This window comes from Carex rostrata, chromosome 9 (genome assembly GCF_964058835.1).
Source record: "Carex rostrata chromosome 9, lpCarRost1.2, whole genome shotgun sequence".
In the NCBI taxonomy this organism is placed as follows: Eukaryota; Viridiplantae; Streptophyta; class Magnoliopsida; order Poales; family Cyperaceae; genus Carex; species Carex rostrata.
Window position 1 is genome coordinate 6,525,359 of NC_135926.1, and position 23,466 is coordinate 6,548,824.

Sequence of the window (23,466 nt, forward strand, 5' to 3'; positions counted from 1 at the left end):
GCAAGTCACGTCACGCAATCGACACATATGACGTGGCGTGACGTAACGTTTTGCGATGTGACTGATCCCGCCGTGACTAATTTCCTTCTCTAGTAGTACCCTATAATTTGAAGGTGCTCATGAGACATCAAACACAAATGAAAACTGGATTGACCTAATGTTTGTGATTGAGATCAGAGAAGAGAGTTTATTTCATTCAACGCGATAATTAACCTTTCAAATCGCGTCCTGGGATCCTACCATAAATTAATACATATGAAAAAACAGAAATTTTAGTTCAAATCTCTCCAGGCATACTTGATTAACTTGTGGAATGAGAGCCTTTGTCAAATGCATTAGAAATTAGTGGAGTTGATAATGTTCAAACTCGCCATTCCTTCTCCTCTCAACACAAACAAGTGCGGGTAGTTGGTTAAAGTACTCAAAGCATTAAGGCGGTAAGTCCAATAAGAAACTCCCATCTAACAGTCCTTGTAGTACTACTCTCCTTTTTATTTTCCACATTTTTTTTATAGATTCCAACTTAAAACTCTAGTTCTAGGTTTAAATGATAATGCGTGTAATTGAGTGACAACTTTTGAAAATTTTGCAATAATGTAACTTTCTCTTCTTTTAGTTATTACAATCATGAAATTTTTCTCTAAATCATTTTTGTTAAAATATTTGTCAACTAAATTGAGCTGAATTAATATTTCTTTTAAATCATCAGAAAGACAAATAATGAAACAAAACTTGGAGTGCGATAAAAAAAAACCATGGATTATGAGTTGACGGAGCGTCCGCTGCTTGGGCATGAGAGTGTGAGACCATTTCAGCCCTTTAGCTGGTTCAGCTTTTGATTTGATATCCTAGTATAATAAATTTAAATAATCGAGCAATTGTATCATTGTATGTATAATTATTGAATTATATTTTCGTGGAAAGCATGATCTATGATCAATAATTCTTACAATTCGAAAACATACTTTTTTTTTCTGAAGGGGTTACTGTTTGACATTTTCAATCTCCAAGTTCACAGGCATTGTGCAGAAAAAGTATTGACTACTCGCAACTTTGCAAGGCCATTAAAATACGTTACGGGAACTCCTATTTTCAGAAATTCCAACAACAGCTCTTAGTTGGAACTTGGAAATTTGGAATACAGTGGGCCCTCAAAACTATCGCTCCAAAAAGATGAAAAAGCTTATCAATGGAATGTTCTTTTAAGATTATATCACATTTACGAGTATGTCAATTGGAGAATTCAAGTTTTGGATTCTCCCCGTTCTCTCTTCGAAATATAATCTTATGAATTAGGGATGGCAAATATATTTTGGACCGTAAATATCTCAATGGGAGGCCCGATATGCTCAGGACTTTCCAAAAATAATCCTTACAATTAGAGAGCTATCGAAGAGTCGTTCATAATTTCTATATGGGCCGGTCTAAATATCAGCCCAAATTGCACTTTTTTTTTTTTTTTAAATTCCTAAACTGCGAGGCAAAAGATTATCATACATTGAGGAATTCAACTGATGACCTACAAAAAGCCTAGGGGAATTCAATACATAAGTAAAAAAAAGGTACACTAAATGGTACACTAAAAGAATGTAGAGAAGATAAAAGGATGCAAGTCAGTGCATGCTCTGATTGCCGTTGCAATTATTCATCTGGGATCCAGCAATGAATTGTTGCGAGTTTATTATTCCTTGCATGGAATAGCCCTATAGAAACAAATAGAAAGGACAGTCAGGACACAACAATTCGGGAAGCATGCCGGCTTACATAATTTTAATGCTTCATATAGATATACAAAAGAATTTTGCAAGAGGTCTTTTCATATGTATACCTGACCAATTAGCTGAGGGGTTCCATAAAACGACTGATGTTGCAAGTTTGAAGATGTAGGATCCTGCATTTTGTAGCTATTTTGTTAATGTATTGGGTTTTTCACGGGTATCCTTCATACACCAGACATTTCTAAAAGTATATAACAACCAAAATATTATTTTGGAAAAGTTGCATCTGATTTGCAAGGGCATGTACATCTGAAAAGTATCAGACTTTTCTGAGAACCCATACCACAAGATCACATTTTTTTTCAGATTTAAACAATAGGAAAAGGAAGAAACATACGTGGCTAATCTGATCCAACAGATGGTTTGCATGGCTCAACTCACGATTCACATCTACCGGTACTGACATGCTTATTGGTGCACTTGTGCCGACCACCTCCTCATCCCCATAGGATTTGACATCCTTTCGCCACCTTCTCAAGAAATACCTCTTAGGTAACTCCTTTATATTCCTAAAATCAAGAACCTTTAGCACATGGCAACACTGTACACCCATAAACTCAAACTTCTTGCAGCTACATGCCACCGACATATCACTGGAGTCGAACCTGACAAAGTGCTCACCCGGTCGGTCCATTACTCCAACCTTGAAGTACTCTCCGGGTTGCTCCATGACCCCAACCCGGAATCCGGTAGCTGCCCCACCGCAGCTATACAAAACAGAATCGACAAACATCTCAAACTCCCTTCGAAAAATCTCAAAAACAACCGGCGTGTAAATTCCAGCCGCCTGGCGTAGTAACCTGGATTGTGGGATTCTGGGAAAACTCTGACTTGCATTAAAGTCAGCTTGCAACTCAGCATATCTGTGCTCATCTAAGGCTCTCTCATAATGCTTGAAAAAAGACAAGAGGTCCAATTGAGGGTTTAAATACCTCTTTAGCATGCCTGTCAAGGATTCACACTGTAATGAGGTGTTTATGTCAGCAGTAAACACATGGCGGCCATAAGGTGGAGCCCATCTCTCTTTCACCTCGAATAATTTGCACAACCATTCATTATTCCTCAAATCGTATTTTTCAAGCAGAGCACGCCACCCAAGTATGAACTCCTCTTCTGACTCATAATCATAAATGCACTTCAAAAAATCTTTCGAAAAAGTTTTGGAGCCCTGAAAAATGTGGTTTAGGTACTTGGCTGCATTTTGATGCACATGCCATGCACAGAGCCGGTGGTGGGCCCCATGCCATGTCATACTAATGGCATTCTCTACAGCTAACAAATGGTCAGTTAACACTGTTTCAGGATGCTTCCCCTGCATGGCAATTGTAAAAGTATCAAACAACCATTTGAAAGACTCGACCGATTCATCATAAATCAAAGCTGCCCCCAATAAAATAGTTTGTTTGTGGTGGTTCACGCCTGTAAAAAGAGCCAATGGTCGGCCATATGAATTTATTTTATAACTCGTGTCAAAACAAAGCACATCGCCAAAATAACTGTAATCTTCTCTTGATTTCAAGTCAGCCCAAAAGAAGTTGGTTAACTTGTCGTCTTCATCTACTTGGATAGCATAGAAAAAGTTGGAGTTTTGCATTTGCATACTCTGGAGGTACTTCAGTGTGGACCCTGCATCACCAGTATGCATGGGTTTCATTCGCTTTGACCTAAGTGTGTTGTTGTAGTCAGTTGGGAGGAAATTTATGTTTCTTAGACCAGCAGTACTGGTTGATTTAGCTGGGGGGGCTGCATCGTCAGAATTGTCTACATCAGAAGTCTGGAGCTCGGTAAGAATTCTCTGAGACCTCAGCATGTGAGTGGTTGAAGGTGGAGCTGGTTGGTGGTTGTGGTCGGGGAGGAACTCAGTAACACGGTAGGTACCACTTGGCGTGATCTTAATGGTCATGCGTGCCAGGCAGCCGATTCGGGTCTCAGGTCGGGGCTTCTTGACTTCCTTTCCCTTTTTCTCCTTTCGGAAACCTTCTCTTGAGCAAACAAAGGTTCTTGATCTGGTAATATTTTCTGATGATTTGTCTGATGAGCTTTTGCGGACACTGAAACCAACCTGACCTGCATACCTGCAACATATCTAGGACAGTACAAATTAAATGTGGAATTGATAGCTGTAAAGATATTTAAGATACATCAACAATACCTTGAATAAGTTTCAGAAGAACTTAAACAGAAAAGAAGTTTACCTATTGTAATATTCGTATGCCTTTTCTTCAGATTCAAATTCCATGCCGACTTCAGGTACCATCTGAGCTACTGCTGCTTCGTCTAATGGGGCATCAGCGTCTATTACTTTCCTCATTTTTCCCTGACAAAATAAAGCAAACATAGTTAATATGTTTTACACATAAAAGGTAGAAATAAAGTACTAGCCCTTGCACACAAATATTTATTGGTGTAGCCTTTGAACACTGACTTCACAGTGTACACAAACAAAGTACTAGCCGTTGGATTAACAGAGAAGAAAATCAGCAATGACTAGCTGATATACAAAATTGACCCTATAAAAAAGGACTGATATCTTATGCCCAATTCCGTCTTTTAGTGTCTTTTTGAGTTAGGAAAACTAGAACAAAAAAAATTCTTTGAAACCTATTCTTTTGTACTACAGACATAACCAGGCTTTAATCCCAAATATTTAAGCCCAAACATCTTTCTGTTGATGTGAATAGGTAAACTAAGACATTCTAAAGGTGCCAGTCTTAACAATTATAAATTTAGCAACCATCACTCTACTCATGTAGTTATGAATTTAAGTAGAATAAAACAATATAAGGAGAAGAAACATAGATAGCACAAAACAAAATCAGAATGACTCAGATATCATAAACAATCTTCAAAATAAAATACAGTAAAATTGTCATACGACAAACTTTAAAAGGGTTTAGATATATGGATTACCTTAGCACATAACAATGCAACTGCTGTAAAATACAGGGAGAAAGAAGAAGTAAATTAATAATACATGAAACAAATGTCCATTCTAAACATAAATGCATTTTCATGCATTATTCATAATAAAACACAGATTAAGGAAGAGAAGTATGTATTTTACCTTTGCCCATGCAATTCCGCAAGCATTGCACAAGGTTCTAGGCCCCTCTGGGCCCCGCCGCATGTGAGGTGTCGCATTTGCACTGATGCCACATCGTAGACATCTACATAGACAATGATATGTCACTTGTTAAACAATGATCATTCTTATTCAATGTAGGAAGTAATTTACAGGATCCATCCATGGATGGTGTAACCAAAAAATAGGTTATTCTAGTTCTAGCAGCTTAGCAAATGCCACTTTCAGAGGTAAACATCATTATTTTAATAACTAAGCTCAAATAATTTATGCATCTAGAGCATACCCGAAGCTTTTGTTTACAGGTACCCAACCTTTGGTTTAGCCAAAATGAGCATATCCTAATAATTTTATAACAGTACAGAAAAACTCCAACTGCATTTTAATATTATATTACTATGTCTATGTGCTGGAAGAATTTCTTTGCACCTGGGAGGTTCATCAAATACGTCATTTCCATTGTTATGCTGTATCTCAAGTTCCTGTTCTTGCTCGAATTGCATCTCAATCTTCTACAGAAATCTGGAATTAAGTGGTGAACAGATTTTCAATCAAGAAATTTGACTGGCAACTGGGGCCAATCCCCTCAATCCCCCAATTGTATTGTACTGTATTGTTTTGTTTGTGAAGACGTGAAGTACCTTACTGAAAATTATGACCTTCTATCATAGGAAGCAATAACTCAATGTTGTCAGGCGATTATTCCATATCGACTAGGCAAAAGCGTTTTGGGCGAAAAAGCGCTTATTTCGGGGCGGGGATGAACCGCTGGCTGATTCCTCCAACTCACTGTCCCAGTTACGCCGAATCTTCTAGTATGTGACTGATTCTTCAGCTAATTTACCGATGCTTCAGAGGTGGATGGGATTGATTGATGACCGGAATATATATTTAGCGGCAGCGAGTATGTTTTCGTTAAACCTTGGACAACCGAATTGGTCGTTTCGGTGGGGAATGAATTGTAGAAAACCGGGATTTAGTTAGTAAGAGAAAACCCTAAAGATTAACCCTGTGATCGGAACCGACTCTACCTCTCCAAAACGAGAGAAGAATTCTCGTTTTCACGAATTACCGTGATCAGAAGACAGGTACGAAGAAGAAACGATTTGATTCGACGCGATTTGAACAGCTTGAATTGATGCTGGGAAATCACGTGAAAATAGGTGAGATTTGGTGAGAATTCGTTTACAGAAACAAAAAAGACAAAAATAACCTTGTCTTCTGCGTTCTCCGTGCTTTCGTGCTACTCTCTCAAATGAAGTGTGTTTCTCCGTGCCTCTCTGCTTCTTCGTCGCTTTTCTCCGTGCTTTCTTCGTTCTTCTCTACTTCGTCACTTTTCTCCATGCTTTATTTATGTTTCTTTTTGTGTGATTTGCTTACTTGTCGCAGTCTCGCAGACAGATTCTCTTTTGTTATTTACGATCAATTCCAATGGCATCTGTCGTAAATTAAGTTAACCTTAAGGCTTTTTCTTCATTGTTCAATACGAATTGAATTCTCTTCCTTCGTAGTTTCGATCAACAAAATTCAATTCACAACCATGTATTTTCTTTTCTTTTCTATGAAATGAACTGAATTTCTTATTCTAATTTGTTCCGATAGAAATAGGGTTTTGGTCTTTTGGAAATAGAACTGAGCTCAACAGTGTTGCTGGGTGCGGGGATAGAAGATCAGCTGAGGGAATGTCTGCTGCTTTTCTTATTCTGCTTTTCGGATCTCAACCATTCAAATTTGTTGAGATTTGTGCATAAAAAAAAAAATTTATAGAGATACGTGAATAGAAAATTTTGAATGATTAGGATCGGAAAAGCAGCAGAGTTATATCCTCAGCTGAGAACCTGGACAGCAAATCACACAAAATCGGATCTTTCCATTTCTGTGAAACTGGAGATATCTTTCATCTCTGGACTCGGTTCGGGCTTACATTCGAATTCGTATCCCCTCAGGTTACCTGACTGAGTAGAATTGAATCGGACGGTCCAAAAATGGCTTGGCACGCATCTCAAAGCACAAATAATACTAGCCCTACTGCAATCCGATCACCCACCGGCTGAAATAAAATCTGAACCGTCCATTTAAATTGTGTTAAGTCAGGTACCTGGAACGATACGCGATCCACATTCATAACCAGATTGGGAGGATCTCGCATTCTCTGAGTATCTCATATTTGCGTGACATTTTTGGAAAATCTTAACCGTTCAAATACGTTCGGCACGAATCTCAAAGCTTAAATAATACTGGCCCCCTGCGCTACCCCCAATAGGCACCGGACACGTTGGTCACGCAAAATATGAGGTATCTCAGAGGTTCGCACTCGGTTGGGACTTGGGGGGTGGTGGTTAAGAAGATTTTAACTGAGCAGTTTTAACTTCGTACAGCGCACGAACTATATAATCAAAATAGGGTTACAATTTACATATAATTTGTGCGCTGCATAAAGTCAAAATATTTACGCGATTGATAGGTTGCGTGTAAAATGGTAAAATTTTGATGTACAATAGAATATTAATGATGAGCGAGTTTTCCGAAAAGAAATTTTATAAATTGTTCTACCTTTCAAATACTTTAAACCAAGCTTCTAAATAACTAGCTATAGCGAAGCTATAGCGCCGCTATAGCGAAGCTATAGCGCCGCTATAGCGGTTTTGGACCCAGAAAGCTAAGCTACGGGCTAAAATTGCGCTAATCAAGCTACGACCGCTATAGCGCGTAGCGGTAATAGCGGCAATAGCGGTCCGCTATGCTACATGGGTTATGATTTTACAATTTTTTTTTTCTGAAAACATGATTTTGCAATTTTAACGGGCATTAATATCTAGATTGGTTTTTTTTTTTACTTTATTAAGCTATATCAATACAATGGAACATGTGCGGGCTATACCGCTATATCAATTAAATTTTGTATCATGCATTAATATACGGTAGTGGTATATTTTGAATATAAAATATATTGATAGTTTTTGAATTAGGGATATTTTGAATGACAATTTGAACTTTGTATTGGTTTAATATGAATAATATTAGAACTTCTTAATTAATTTGATATTTGTTTTCTTGATGAGACATTTTTACTAGGCAAAGCCTTCTATGGACATAAGGACCTATTTGTAAAATGAACATATTTTTATTTTTAAAGTTCAAACAGTCGATCCGAACCGTTCATCTTGTTCTCCATATTAATATGTGCTTGGAGACCAAATTTTACATTTTTCTGATTTTTTTTATTATTTATTAAGATGGGTACAAAATTCAATGGTCTGAATTTGATATTTTTTATACCCATCTTAATAAATAGTAAATAAATTCAGAAAAATGTAAAATTTGGTCTCCAAAGATATATTAATATGGAGAACAAGATGAACGGTTCGGATCGGCTGTTTGAACTTTGAAAATAAAAATATATTCATTTTACAAATAGGCCCTTATGTCCATAGAAGCATCACTCTTTTTACTATTAGTAGAAATATAAAATATAATTTTTGAAATAAAAAAACGCTATTTATAATAGCTTTCGCTATAGCTCCGCTATTCGCTAAAGCTTTTTTTTTTTGTCTCCCCGCTACACCGCTATAAACGCTATTTAGAAGCTTGCTTTAAACCAATGTTATTAGAACCGAACCGAACATTGAACTGCTAAAGCTTCGGTTCAATGGTTTATTGGTCAGACCGATGGTTCAACCGGTTTAATTACTGGTTTTTTAAAATATTATTATCTGAGTGCCAAACTAATTATATAATTTTATATCTTCTAACAAGGAATAAGAGTACATATGTGGTTAAATAAAACATGCAATTCTAACAAATTCTAACAAAAATAAATATGTCAAGAAAAAAAAATAGAAAACCAACAACATAATAGAAGTTCAATATTCTGATTATCTGATATACTTGACAGTTAGCATATAATATGTCGCAAGTAGCCTCACAAGTTTGAAGTGGCCTCATAACACAAAATAAAAGTTTAATATTTCTAATAGCTAAGAAAATCAACCAACAACAAATTTAAAATGCTAAAACACTCAAATTCTCTCGTTTAGAAATACTGATACAAAACCAAAATATTCATGTGAGACATAAATAATTTAATACATCTGACCTGCAATTTTTACAATGCTCTTTTATACTCCCACCAATATAACATATAAAATATCAGAATTTTTTTTAGCTGTAAATGGCCCTTGGGCATTTCATTCATCAAACATTCAATTACAAAGCTGCCTTACACTAATCCTACAAAGTAATTGGTACCAGTAGCAATCTAGTGCCACACCAGTAGTCAAATTAAGAACCCCTATCCTACCAGTAGCTAAACCAAAAAGGTACCAGTACCAATACTAAACCAAACACGCCCATCCTATTAGTAGCAAGGCAGCATTTTAGTTCCTGCTTAAGAAGAGAGGATAAGTGAAACCCATATACAAAAATTGCTCAGTTCGCGCCACATTGGCCAGATAGTGAGCCTTTTCATTTTCCTCTCTCGGCACATAGCAGATTTGATATCCTTTGCGAACTCTAACAATGTTGCAGATGCGTACCAATTCGGCATACGAGCGCTAGTCGGCAGTTTGCAGTCTTTCCTTACACTCTTTCTAATTAAGAAACTTTACCAGTAACAACGAGTCCGAGTAGAAAACACAAGTCTCAACTTGCATTTGGACTGCCCTTTCGATTGCCAGTAACAAGGCAGTGGTTTCCATATGAAAAGGCGAGACAGCGTCATCACTTGACCTCATTTCATATGTGATTTTTTCGCCATTGAGATGAAAGATGCATGCAGCACCCCCCTTATCATGCATATCAAACGAGCCGTCAACCCAGCATTGGTGTTGAGTGGACTGTCCCTGTTCATCAAAGTATGACAGCAAAGGGCAATCATGAGGATGTTGGTCATAAAATATCAGAATTAATGTAGCCTATAAAATATCATAATATAATGCATACCACTCTCTTACCAATAGTTCTACTGGATCCCTTCTCTTGCACTATTCTACTATAGCTGAATAAGACATAGAAAGAAGAGAAGGATAGGTATTATTTTCTCACTAAATTTGAATATGAATGAACAAGAACTAGCAATATACATGAGGGGTATCTAGATCAGAACAAAGTATATAGGAACTAACTGATATTTTTAAACTTTGGTCTCTTCACAGTTTATTTGCCAAAAAAGATATGACTGATTGTTCATTTACAACCAAACAAGTTGCAAGAATTGTGCTTTATTAAACTGATTGTTCATCATACTTTCCATCTAATTATAATATCTTGTCACTGCTTCAAGAATTGTGTTTTTCCCGTATAATTTCCTTACCCATGGGATCAACCTGACCTTGTTTTTTTCTTCTTTGGACTCTACTGGCCTCCTACCATAGGTGATTTCTAGTGCAACAACACCAAAACTATACACATGAGATTCTTTACTAGCTTTACCAGTAGTAAAGCACTCTAGTGCCAAGTAACCTAAAGTGCCGGCTAATACAGTAGCCTGAGCAACCAATCTAAAATTCTATTTTCATTTGAGCATTTCATCAAACACTTAAAATGCATGCATAAATTCAATAAAGTTTACTAAAAAAGTTCAACCATTTTACGTATTTTATAGATTTTAATTTATTAATTAAATAAGATTACTTACAGTAATGGATGTAGACAACTTGTTTTGCGATTTCGTTTCAACTTTCAAGCTACTTGTGCCACCGCGAAATACACATAAATAAATCAGCGATATTGAAGAACACGGCCAAATTGAGAATTGGGAGGTCCTAGGAGGAAGGAGATCCAATTTTCAGGTTCTTTTCATCTAGTAGATTTGAGAAAAAGGAAGAAAATTCTAAGACCCCAGAGAAAATCACAAGAAAAAGGAAGAAATTTTTAAGATCCCAGAGAGAATCGCGATTTTATGAAATATGTATTGAACAGGATTTAAACTTCGGTTTTTTTAGGCGGTTTAATGAAAACCCAGCCGGTTAAATGGATTTTAACCGAGTCAGCTGCTTAGGCGGTCTTTAAACAGAACCAAACTGGACAGGTGACCAGTTTCAATTTTTTTCGGTTAAACCGGCCGTCCGGTCCGGTTCTGATAACACTGCTTTAAACAAAATATTATCTTCTAAAATTATGAGAGTTTAAGGTAGGGGTGTAAACAGATCGGATATTATCCGATTTCATCTGAATCCGAATCTGAAAAATCACCTAAATTATTCGATTTGTATTCGCATCCGAGACTATCCATATCCGTATATGTATCCGAAAAATTATAACGGATAATGATATGGTAAGACTTTTAACTATCCGTATTCGACCATTTACACTTTTAAATCACAATAAATGTGTTATATGTTCTTAAATTGATTTATTAAAATTGTATATTATATCAATAATTTATTAAATTGCATATAGATATATATTTATATATATTTTGATGAACAATATAACACTATGACATAATTAGTGGCTAATATTTTAATAATATAATAGATATTTTGTTACCAACAAGCTAATTATGAAAAATATCCGTATCCGTATCCAAAAAATTATAATGAATACGGATACGGTAAGACCACTATCCGATCCGTATCATACCGTTTACACCCCTAGTTTGAGGCCTTTATTTCCCTCCCCTACTCTTGTTTATCTATTTTTTTAAATCTAGCCTCTTGCAGTCTTGCTTCTTATAAAACTCAATAACTATCTTTTTTTTTAGATTTGTATTAATTATGTTTTAATTTCTTTTGAGCTAATGCATATAAAAGAAAAGAAATTGCAAGGAGAAGCCTAAAGTGGTAATATTTGAATAACAATTTATTCACACCCGAGTGTTTGATAAGATGTTGTTGTGGTTGTTAAATTTTGAGAATTTCAATTGTTTTCAAATTGATGCGTGCTCTGATTTTAGTCTTATTGATCATAGAATTTTGATACCTGGTTATTCTTTCACCAATAAGTTAGAATTGAATGCTTTACATAGATTTCTTACTAATTAAATATTGACCAATAGAAACGATGATGAATATAGGTTTAAGATTTTAATTAGAATTTGACATGTAAACAAGTTATTGCATCTTGGGTAAACATAACAATTTTTAATTACAAACAATTACACAAAATTTGATTTCATACTCATACAAAAAAAATTTGTTCGAAAAGTCTCTACAACATATACACATGCATTTACATTATTTATTAATAATTCAAATAATGTAAATTACATAATTTAAAGCTGAATATTATTAGCTCAACACTAATAAGACTAAATAAGAATTTATAGAACATTTTATAAAACAAAAAAGTTCTTGAAAAATAGTCATATCTATACTATACGTAGAGCACTAGTAAATTGATTGAGAAAGATTTGATTCAGAAATATAGATATAATCTCATTGATATCGTAGTATCTCTTAAGTTTGACATGTAAAGTTTGTCATAAGTCATCATAGTGATTCATCTAAAAAAAATATAGAAAAATATCACGTGAAAACAAAAATAATTAAATCAAAATTTTCATTTGTCAATGAAAGTCCAAAATAAATTTTGGTTGAACCAAATAGTCATAATTCATAATTCAAAAGTCCAAAATAATATTTACTATGAATACATATATCTCAAAATAACGTACCACGCTCGGCAATCTCCGCTAGTTAGATAGCAGGGATACGATCTGGGTTGCGGAGTTTTACTTTTTTGGCACTTTTGTAAATCATTTTTTTTTTTTATCGGTGGCAAACTTTACTGCTAACTTTAAAAAATTAAAAAATAAAAAAATACCACGCTCAAGCTTATCAATACAGTGGCAAAACAAATATTTTCATCTATATGACATGTTGTTAACAATTAAATGAAAATGCAACAATAAAGTAGAAAAAAAGATGTGAACGTGGAACATGAGATGTAACTTGACAATGAAATTTGTATATACAGAAAGCATAAAAGCATAAAATTTGTATATTTTCGGCTATATGAATGTTAGTCTGTCATGCAGAAAACATAAAAGTTTGACATTCTAAATTTTAGATTATATCTGTGAATCCCTTCGTAAATTTGCATAGTTTGAATAACTTCTATTCTACCACTTTTGTTAGCGTTTCTATTTTTTTTTTTTTTTCTCAATTTATGAACCGTGGAAGTAGGGCTCCACAAAAAATTCGTAGTTCATGATTCGATTCGAATTTGATTGAAAAAGTTCGTAAAAAATTTGATTCGAAATAGTTTGAAATTAACCAAATTCAAACTGGACCTGGTTCGTTCGACATAAGTTCGCGAACTATTTTAGTTCAAATCTCAAAGTAACGTGAACCGTTGATTTTCGCTGATGACTTAAAAGTTAAAATATAAGGCTGCCCAATTATAAGTCATAATTCGTAAGTCATAACCTTCGCTCTCAGTTCTAAAACCCTAACAACTTTCACCTCTCGTTTACAGAGATTATGACCACTCTTCATTGTCATAAAAAAATTCGTAAAAGATTCAAAATTGAGTTCGTAAAAAATTCGATTTGAAATTAATTCAAACTAAACTTAGTTCGAAATTAATTCAAGTCAAACTCAAACTAAAGTAAATTCGATTCGGTTCGATTCATTTGCAGCCGTACGTGCAACAGTATCCATCCTAAATGTTGTTAAATATATGGAAACAGAGTAGGTCCGATGGGCATTGGACCTATTTTGGTTCCAACGGATTCACTCACCGTCGGATTGGCTTTAGAATTCGTGCCATAACTTTCATGTCTGCTTTAATATTCGTGCGCACAAATTCTGAAACAAATTAGACGGTATATCTATCCATCATAATCAAACTAGGTCCGATGGACATCGGACCTACACCTTTCTCTAAATATATAGTTCATGAAAGACTAAAAGTTTAAAAGTTGCTGCACACGGCACACCAGTACAGAAAGGTTAAAAGTTAAAAAACTCTTGTAGCGGCATTGGAAGAAGAGAAATAAGAAAAACTTTTTTGAAAGGTTAAAAGTTTGGAGACTCACTCAAATCTTATAGAGCCGAACCGTTCATCTTGTACGAACCGTATCTCATTTTTGTACAGTAATCTTACATTCCGATTTGAGAGGAAAAACTTTTACTAAAAATCTACGTGATACTCCCCTCTACACAGTAATTGTTCTTCTCTATTTCCTCTCTCATTCTCCCTTTCTGAAGCACGTCTGACTGAACGGACTGATGGGATCTCCCCTCTGCACAGTGATTTCTCCTTTTCCTTCTCCTTCATCCGCATAGCCTCTTCTCGAGCTAAGCCTTAGAAACCGTGAGTAATCATTTTATATTCTTGATTATCATTTTGAAACATGAGATGTAACTTAACAATAAAATTTCTCTTATCAAATGGATATGTTATCATAGAAGAGGGTTCAAATGCCTCCATTTTTTGTGCCTCCATTTTTTGTGCCTCCATCGTGTCTCCATTTTTAAAAACTTTAATAACTCAAAATTAAATCTTAAAATTCAAAATAAAACTGTTGGATATGAACTAAATCATTTTATCTATGCACGTGTAAAAAATTATGACATTTCAATTTTGTTTTAGTTATCATCTTGAGTTTGTAAAAATGTATACTAATGTGGATAATTTCTAAACGTTGATTTTTTGATTTATTGATTGACATAAAACCAAAATCAAAATGTGATAATTTTTTATGAAAAAAAAAAATAACATTTATTACATCTAACGATTTTATTTTGACATTTAAGTTTTAAATTTTAAATTATTTAAATTTTTAACGCAAAAGGTACCGAGTCAAATCGAGGAGTTTTTAAACACAAAAGGAGGTGCAATAAATAAACAAAAGAGAATAATTCAAATGGATCCGATAGACCGATACCTCTGTTTGGTTATAAGAGGCGCATCGTTAAATGCTAGTTTTTCAAACAAAAACAAAAATAGTTTAATTTTAAATGGGTTCCTACGTACAGATTACAGAAGCAAGGTTATAGAAAATTAAAAGAAAACGAACGTGGCCATGTCATGTCGTGTGAGCAGCTGCCTTGAAGGCTTGAACAGTACCACTGTAGGATATTTTGTCGTTACTATTCTATAGAATACTGTGTAGTGAATCAAATACGAGAAAATCATTGAAAACAAAGTTAAACATCCGTATCTGTGCTACACTGCTACATAGCTTTCACTTTTTAATACTGCCGAATATGAAACTAGCGACCATAAGTCCATAATTTTGTCATCTTGATTCTTGAACAGAGGCGAAATAATACATCTATATTATTTTTTCTTTGAGTTGTTTGATTGTATAAATTTTAATTGCACTTGTTAACCCTGAACAACAAACGATAGTACTGATAGTAACATTGACAAATTAAATAATATTCAATCTCCAAAAGCTAGACAACATTTGACACACACATATCACATAATAGAAGCAATCTAACGGTCTCCAGAATTCCATACCCCATTATAAGTTTCAACCTTCATTTGTTGAACTTGTTTCTACTACGTACCACGCTTGAATTACGACAATAAAACAACAACAACAAAAAAAAAAAATAGCAACAGCTAAGATCACAACAACATGCACCCAGAACACTCTTTCCTCTCCATCTCAATTCCCAACTGGATAGCGGTCGATAGAGCCGAGCCACGGGCTCTTGGTGGGCTTCCGGACACGCCTTACAGCACGCCAAACCGCACTGTTACACTTGAAGCCAGATCCAAATGCCAGTTGCCAGACCCGATCACCTGCACGAACCTTACCCTTGGACTCCAGGTATGCTAGCTCATACCAAATGCTCGAACTCGAAGTATTACCGAAGCGGTGAAGCACTGCATGGGATGCCTCGAGATTTGCATCAGTCAAGTCAAGGTTTTGCTGCAGATGGTCTAGGACCTCACGGCTCGCAGCGTGCATGCAGAAGTGCTCAAATGCGCGCTTGTAATCAGGGATGTACGGTGCATTGGTAGAGGCTGAGGGAGTTGCTGCCGATTGCTTGGTAGGGAAGAGGTGGCGGTAGAGCAGAGCCGCGAAGAAGAGGATTTGCTCGGAGAAGGGGAGAACAAGTGGGCCTAGAGTGGTGATGTTTGCTTTCAGAGCATGACCGCCAACTTCTAGGAGGTCCCGGCTGATTGAGAGACCCTTGATCCTTTCGTCGTCCTCCTCTTGGTACACAGACCTATGTACAGATATTTGATTATTTGTTCAAGGTTGATATTTTTCTCTGTAAAATTAATTTGATAATTTTTTTTTTGAGATAAATTAATTTGATAATTTGAAGTGCTCAAATTAATTACCCAATTAATAGTCTTATTCTATTCTATTAGGTTTGTCTGTGTGATCATTCTACAAGCTATTTAATTTTTACTACATTAATATGTCATTCCATCAAAATTATTTGACCGCTAAACTTAAATATATGCTGTTACTGTTAATACTATTAATATTTGATCTTCAAATACTTTTTTTGATTTCTCAAATAAAATGAACTAAGCATACCTAAAGCTCCTCTCATCAGCCCCTTTGTGGGTCCGCACAATATGCTCCAGGCTATACTTGGCCCTCCTAAAATCAGTACGGCGATTCGACAGCAGAACAGCAGAGCACCCCGACCTGAAGAAGCAATTGGGTATAAGCATGGACCGTCTCTTCCCAGTATACCATGTGAATGAAACCGCCTCGGTGCTCACCACCACTGCATAGCCTCCAGGGTTAGCTTGCAACATATCCCTTGCCAAATCAATAGCTATGATGCTGGCACTGCATCCCATTCCCCCCAAATTGTAACTCAAAATATTGCCCCTCATTTTGTAGTGATTGACAATCATGGCAGATAGGGATGGGGTTGGGTTGAAGAGGCTGCAGTTTACCACTAGCACTGAAACATCTTTAGGACGAACACGGCATTTCTCAAAGAGTTCATCTAGTGCCGCAAACATAGCCGCAGAGGTCTCTGCACGGCCTTCCTTCATGGTAGCACAGTTGACACCTGGAGCGAAGACTGATGGAGGTATGTAGGTCTCATCGCCTACGCCTGACGACTGGAGAATGCGAGATTGGAATGCCAAGCTGGCTTCATCAAACTTGCCAGATTTTCGTGCAAGTGTGATAAACTCCTCTTTGGAAACCTATTTATTTAAGTGAAGAAATTTGAATTAAAATGTCCTGTTAGGAAGTATATTTCTTTTTTCAAGTAAAGATAGTATAGTAAAAACAATATCAAATTCTAGTAATGAAAAACATTATTGAGTACAGTTAATATATTAATTATGAACCCGTGCACCAATTCCATGAATATGTTTGTATTTCTTGTTAGAGAAAATTAATCGGTCAAATATTCGGAACCACAGCAGTCAATAAAAACCTGTCACCGACAGAACAACTGTACCGGTACGTAATAATACAAATTAAATCATATATATACCAAACATTTTTCAGAAGAGAAAAAGGAAAAAAGAAGAAGAAGAAGATAATCTTAGAGGTGCAATTAATGTTGCATTGCCACCCACTAGTGGGAGACAACCATATATTGCTAAGAGGCAGTAACTAACAACGCCCAACAAATTTGAACTGCTATGTTTGGGTGCATATATATTGAAATGTCCTTTTCAGGATTTATGAGTACGTATAGTAGTTGGTTCATTTATAGCACTCATTAAGTACCACAACTACCACAGCAACATGTTATTTATGAAGGATCAGATTGAAACAATGCTGCAATCTGTAAATAAAATCATTATATATATATTAACCCTACTGGATTAACCAACAAAAATATATTTTTCCCTTTTTTTTTAGGCCTAGACCAATAATTTCTTCAAATTGGTACATAACTGTTTCTAGCAGACCATGCACTGATGAACCACTTGGTACATAATAACATCCGATGAATATATATATACGTTCATTTTCTGATTCATTTATTATGGTTCGCACATTATACTCATTAAAAATATATATATATATATCTTGTTTGCACTATGACTTGTTCACACATTAAAAATAAATAATTCACTTTTTTTTATTGAAAATGATGAAGTCTATTGACTAAATAAATCAATAAATAGGAATTTTGGAAGTGAAAAAAATAATTTTACGCACCAATTAAAGAGATCATTAATTATCTATCAAATTGCTGTTGTTTAGCTAAAAATCTACGCGCAAGTATAACAAAAATTTATGTTATCTATTGAAATTAATCGGACGATTCAGGCTAAATAATGATTTGTCTGTGCCGTTTAAATAGAAATATTTTAACCTATTTAATTTCTGTGCATAAACTCTGGATGAATAGCTAGCGTGCTTAAAAGTACCTAATCAGTTTCTTTAAATTTCAATATATTAGACAGAATTTTTGAGCTTTGGCAAAAACCACAAAATTCACCGACCTAATAATAAACCCAGTTTAATTGTTTTTTAGTAAAATTGTATTTCATCATTTTCACATGATAAATTCAATACCCTGACAGAGATTGCACAGACATATATAAATACCCATGAGAAACCAATATTTCGAACCTTCACGAGTTATAGATCTTTTGTCATTCCATTAACATGATAAGAAAGAATTTACTGTCCTCTATTCTCTCAACTATATTGCACAATACTGTACGACATATTCAGTCATGAATCATGATCAAAACAAGATAATAAGATACTACCAAAGGATTTCTATAATTAATGCTAAATCCTTAGTAAATAGAAGTATAGAACATTTACACTAAAACAGATGTTGGCTTTGCTAGAAATCTAAAATTTGACATGCATCTAGCTAGTACATATAAATCTGATACGCATGCCTTTGAACGAGATCTCAATGCAAACTAAATCTGTCATTAAAAAGGTGTAATGCATACCTTATTCTCCTCTGGAGGAAGATAACATGCAAAATCAATTAGATACACTGGGCGTGGCCGTGATGTGATATACAACGAGATTGTAAATACTAAAACTGCAAAGAAAGCCGAAACCGTTGCTAAATCATAGCTTGCTTCTTCCCACACTTTTTGCCACAATTGCTCCTTACTCAAACTCCCGATTTCGGCACCAAATATCACTATAAGTACCGGAAGAGTCATGAGGTATACCCCATGGCTTATCATGTAGTGGTAACCTAGTTTTACATACTTAAGGTTTACTGATTGTAGGAAATCAGGGAGGCGGCGGCGGACCCGAACAGAGAAGGTCGGTGATCCAGCATCGGGACCAGAGGATTCAACACCCCTGTTTACTATTTCGGTTGATAAGAGAGCATGTTCTTTTGCCATTGCTCAAAAGAAGAATGGTAAGTGTGGGTATTTGAGATTGTGGTAGGGTTTGGTTCAAGGAGATATGAGGGTTTTATAGAAAGTATTCGTTCAAGGAGATTGAATGTTGGTTGCACAAAGTTCAGAATTTATTATGTGAGCTTTCATATAGTAATAAACCTTTCTGGCTTTCTCAGTACACTTCCTAGATGTTCACACCAAGTATTCAAAAATACAGTGCACCATGAAATCTATCATAGTTTTTTTTAGCAAGTGGGCCCATAATCTCATAAATTGTATTTCATTGCTGAGCTGACAGACATTTAATTATATCTTTAGTCTACCAAATAATCTGGGATGGCTAATGTGGTGGCATTTAATAGTAGCACCCAACTAAAAGGTTGTGTAGTTGGGAGAGGGTCAGGAGGCCAAAGAATTTAATATTTAGAGCTTCGTCCCTCTAGCCATTAATATTGAGTTTGGCTAGTATAACATCAGTGTCATTTCAATTCAATCTATATAACACTAATTCTAAAATATATTAAATCGACTTCGAACGACTAATTTAAACCGTTCAAACCGATTAACATTATGAGTGATGCATTTACATACATTTTTTTTATATATTCGAGTTATTTTAGTATCAAATTAAGCGGATAAAAATATTGAAAAATTAATATATTAAAATTAACTTAAAAACTCACACATTTGACCGCTTGACTTAATACTAAATAAATTCGAAAAGTTATAAATTTTGCATGTAAATGCACAACTAATGAAGTAGATCGGTTTGAATGGTTTGAATTCACCGTTTGAAGACGGTTTGATAGGTTTTACAGTTGATGTTATATAGGTTGAAATGACACTGATATATACTAACCAATTAAACTCATTAATATTGTCTCAGTAATTGATTTAGACTAAAGGTAAAGAGGCTCTCACCAATTCTTTACTGGAGCTTTTAATTAAATTTTCCTATTTAAGAACCTGTCAGGATTCGCATGCCATACATGTGTTTTGGTCTTTTCCTTGTGAAATGGAAGAGGGAGAAAATCTTGATTTGGTTTAGTTAGAATTTGAATTTGAGGGAATTTATACCTTTATCTCAAACGGTGAGTTTGAATCCGGTCCGTTCGTTATATATTGGCACAAATATTAAAGCATTATGTGCATTATATGTTTTGATCTAATTGGTCTGATCAGACGTTCACAACTAACTGCGGACTGAAGTATACAGAGATTACATAGTATTACAAAAATAAAAAGTTAAAATTCGTAACATTATTTTTGCAAAATATTTAAAACTAAAAAGGTTGTAATTATTCTTTGTAATACAGCTACAGTAATTGGAGCTCCAGTCCCAGAGAATCCGACTTAGGCATTTGATGATTAGATAGTTAGTTATACATTGATTGTAGTCAACTAAGTTGTTTGCATGTTAGTCTGTTATGATTGTGATTAGTTAATAGTCTGTTGGGCTGTTAGAGATATGGTTAGCATTGATGTTTTGGGAGAATGATAAGCTGAAATTGTATCTATTGAAACCTAAGGTTTGTTATGTAAATTAAGCCAAGTTTTATTGAAATTAGCTTTAATTAGGTTAGAAATGTCCAAAAGTTCAAGTTACTGCTCTAGTTATGTTTATTTTAGTTATGTTTATTTTACAGGTAATCAAGTGTTTGGAGCTTAACGAAGCAAAACGGGTGAGTTAGCGCGAAGATTGGAGCAACTTCCAACATCTATTGCGGCCCGCAACCAAACTCATTGCGGCCCGCAATGACTTCTCAGCACAGCATCTTCATTCCAACAAATCCATTGCGGTCCGCAATGACCTCCAGATTTTTTCTGCGCAGTATGTTAACTGCCTCCACTCATTGCGGCCCGCAATAAGGCGGTTCAGAGCCCGAATTTGCTATTTTTAGTGAGTTATTTCTAGGTTTTGGAGGGGTTATAAAAGGGGGGACCTGTAGAACAGAGGGAGTACGTTTTTTGAGGCAGAATTTCTAGGGTTTCAACAAGGAAAAGCAAGGAAGAGAGAAGAAGGGAGGAGAGAGCAAAAATCGATCAACCGGTTTTATTATTTTCTTTCCTTTGGAACTCTTTTATTCTTTTGATTTCATTTGTGCTTTAGCCATGACTGGCTAAAGGCTTTTCTATGGTTGATTAGGGTTGTACTTGAAACTTTTGTTATGATTTAGTTGGTTTTATTTTATATATTCTTGTTCTTTGTTGTGATCTATTCTTTATTTTAATTGATGGTGAGGACTTAATCGAAATCACATGAAACCCTAGGATTTGGTATTTGCAATTGAGAAATTGAATATTAGGTCCATACCATAAGGAATAGGGTATTTGATAGGCTAAGTACCGAGAGGTGACGCTTGTCTTATACGGGCTTTACCTAATAGTTTAGAAAATTGTGCCAAGTACCGAGAGGTGAAAGATAGTTTTCTAGATCAATTGGGACAGTAAGAACTTAATGACTTTAGATTAGAGTAGCCAAGTACCGAGAGGTGATGTTTATTCTAATTTAAAGATGGTATTAATATAGAGATATCCCTTTGTACCTACAACACCCAACTGTGCCTTCATAACTAAAAGAACAAATTTAATAAACCAATTAGCCATAACACTAGTGGATAGGAACCCTAAGAAACCCTAATTTCTCATTCTTGTTAAAAACCTAATTAATTAATTATACGTGTTATAATTATATTTGTCATGTTAAAAATGACAAAGCAAAAACTAATGGTTATAATTAGTTATACTTGGTATAATTAATTATATTTAATTGTACGTCATTTAGAATGACAAACAGAAACACTGGTAAGTTTATAAACGTGTTTGACATGTTGTATAAAAATTACCAAACGAAAACCGTAGACGAATATAATTGTACATGACAATTATACATATTTGATTTGGATATTTACTATTCACAATGGGTTTAGAATCCATTAAACTAATCTAACCAATATGAAGTTGCAAAATCAAATTTGAATGTCAAAAGGGCATTTTGGTAATTTTGGCAACTTCGGGGGTATTTCGGTCTTTTGCGAACCTCCTCAAATGCCTATAAATAGAGGGGCATAGGTGAAAGAGAAAACTCACTAATTCACGTGTTAATCCGATTACTTCGTTAATTGGAATTTCTCTCTTTCTCTATTTACGATTTTTCGATCGGTGAATAGTGTTTTACCGAATTTTCGCGGTATTTCAGATTTGGTTTATTAGTGAATCTGATTAAGCAAAAAATTTCGGTGAATAGTGTTTTTGCAGAATTCCGCGGTTTATAGTATTTCTGGCAAAAGAAATAAACCGCTCTCTGGTTAGTCCTGGTGGATAACCAATAGAGGTATCACACGTTTGATACTCCGAGTCGATTCCTTCCCTGGTGTAGCTCTTCTCGCTCGGTCTGCATTCCAACTGTGATTTGGAAACGAGGTATAAACATGTTATATTAATCTATTTAATTGATAAATAGATTTAATGTTTTAGAAATCAATTATGGAGTAGATCTGTAAATAGGATTAAATGGATCTTCTTGATTCATTTAATCCGTAACTTAAGGTAGATGTAAAAATTTTTGTTTTACTCTTTCCGCACCTTAAGCAAATAAATGGGTTTGAACCGTCAAAACCCCAACAAACAAATCAATGGGTCTGAACCGTCAAAACCCAACACAACCGACTTATGGCATTTTCGACTTGGGCATCTTTCTTCTTCAACAACTCTCAAGATTTTACAAGAGCATGGTTTACTTTGTAATTCCAATAAAATGACCTTATGCCATCATTGTTGTGAGGCTAAGGCTCATAGGTTACCGTTTGTTCATTATACTTCTTCTTCACACCTTCTTGAACTTGTTCATTCCGATGTATGAGGTCCCACCAGGGCCGGCCCTGGTGCTGGGCAGCCAGGGCGACCGCCCCGGGCCCCAAAATTTATGGGGCCCCAAAAGAAACAAAAATATTTTGCATATATTAAAAAAAATTAATCTGTATATATTAAAAATAAATAAAATATTAGGGTCCAAACTTTGAATATTCAAAGGGTTCAAACTTTTCTATAAATAGGTATGATCTATTGCATATCAATAAAAGTGTATATCAGTATTGTAAATAATGGTATGCGCTTGTTGAACGAACGAGATAATGTCAAGCAATTAATAGGTATGCGGTCGATTAATCAGAATTATGCGGATAATTTTATATTTTCATTAAAATTATGTGTATATATTGATAATTTATTTAAAAAATAATTTATTTAACTCATCAAACTTATCAAATAAACTTAACTTAGTTCTATTATTATAACATGAAACTATGCTTAACAATACACACGCACTTTACATGTGTAAGTAACACATTTATTTAATTAAAAAATAAATTCAAAAATTAAGCATTT

At 35.0% G+C, this 23,466-nt stretch overlaps 2 protein-coding genes and 1 non-coding gene across 10 annotated transcripts; all 3 read right to left on the reverse strand.

The window, feature by feature from the left end:
- Positions 1-1,494: 1,494 nt before the first annotated feature.
- Positions 1,495-5,866, reverse strand: LOC144559050 (protein FAR1-RELATED SEQUENCE 5-like). 8 transcript variants are annotated; one of them, XM_078307972.1, is made up of 7 exons: positions 5,520-5,866; positions 5,290-5,382; positions 4,843-4,945; positions 3,974-4,095; positions 2,116-3,853; positions 1,829-1,891; positions 1,495-1,703 (listed from the first exon to the last, which is right to left on the reverse strand). In XM_078307972.1, exons 2-7 carry the CDS (start codon positions 5,361-5,363, stop codon positions 1,614-1,616), a joined length of 2,190 nt encoding a protein of 729 aa, XP_078164098.1. In that variant the 5' UTR covers positions 5,364-5,382; positions 5,520-5,866; the 3' UTR covers positions 1,495-1,613. The 8 variants fall into 8 exon arrangements, with proteins under 8 accessions (XP_078164098.1, XP_078164099.1, XP_078164097.1 ...); XM_078307973.1 differs by having other exon boundaries at positions 5,507-5,866; XM_078307971.1 differs by having other exon boundaries at positions 5,502-5,866.
- A 6,347-nt stretch (positions 5,867-12,213) lies between these two features.
- Positions 12,214-12,302, reverse strand: LOC144560047 (small nucleolar RNA R64/Z200 family). Its single transcript, XR_013513311.1, has one exon. It is a non-coding gene; the product is annotated as a small nucleolar RNA R64/Z200 family (small nucleolar RNA).
- Positions 12,303-15,162: 2,860 nt separating this feature from the next.
- On the reverse strand, positions 15,163-19,191 carry KCS10 (3-ketoacyl-CoA synthase 10). The gene is made up of 3 exons (XM_078307979.1): positions 18,670-19,191; positions 16,313-16,941; positions 15,163-15,992 (listed from the first exon to the last, which is right to left on the reverse strand). The coding sequence occupies exons 1-3, from the start codon at positions 19,078-19,080 to the stop codon at positions 15,425-15,427; spliced, it is 1,608 nt and encodes a 535-aa protein (XP_078164105.1). The 5' UTR covers positions 19,081-19,191; the 3' UTR covers positions 15,163-15,424.
- Between the last annotated feature and the right edge of the window lie 4,275 nt (positions 19,192-23,466).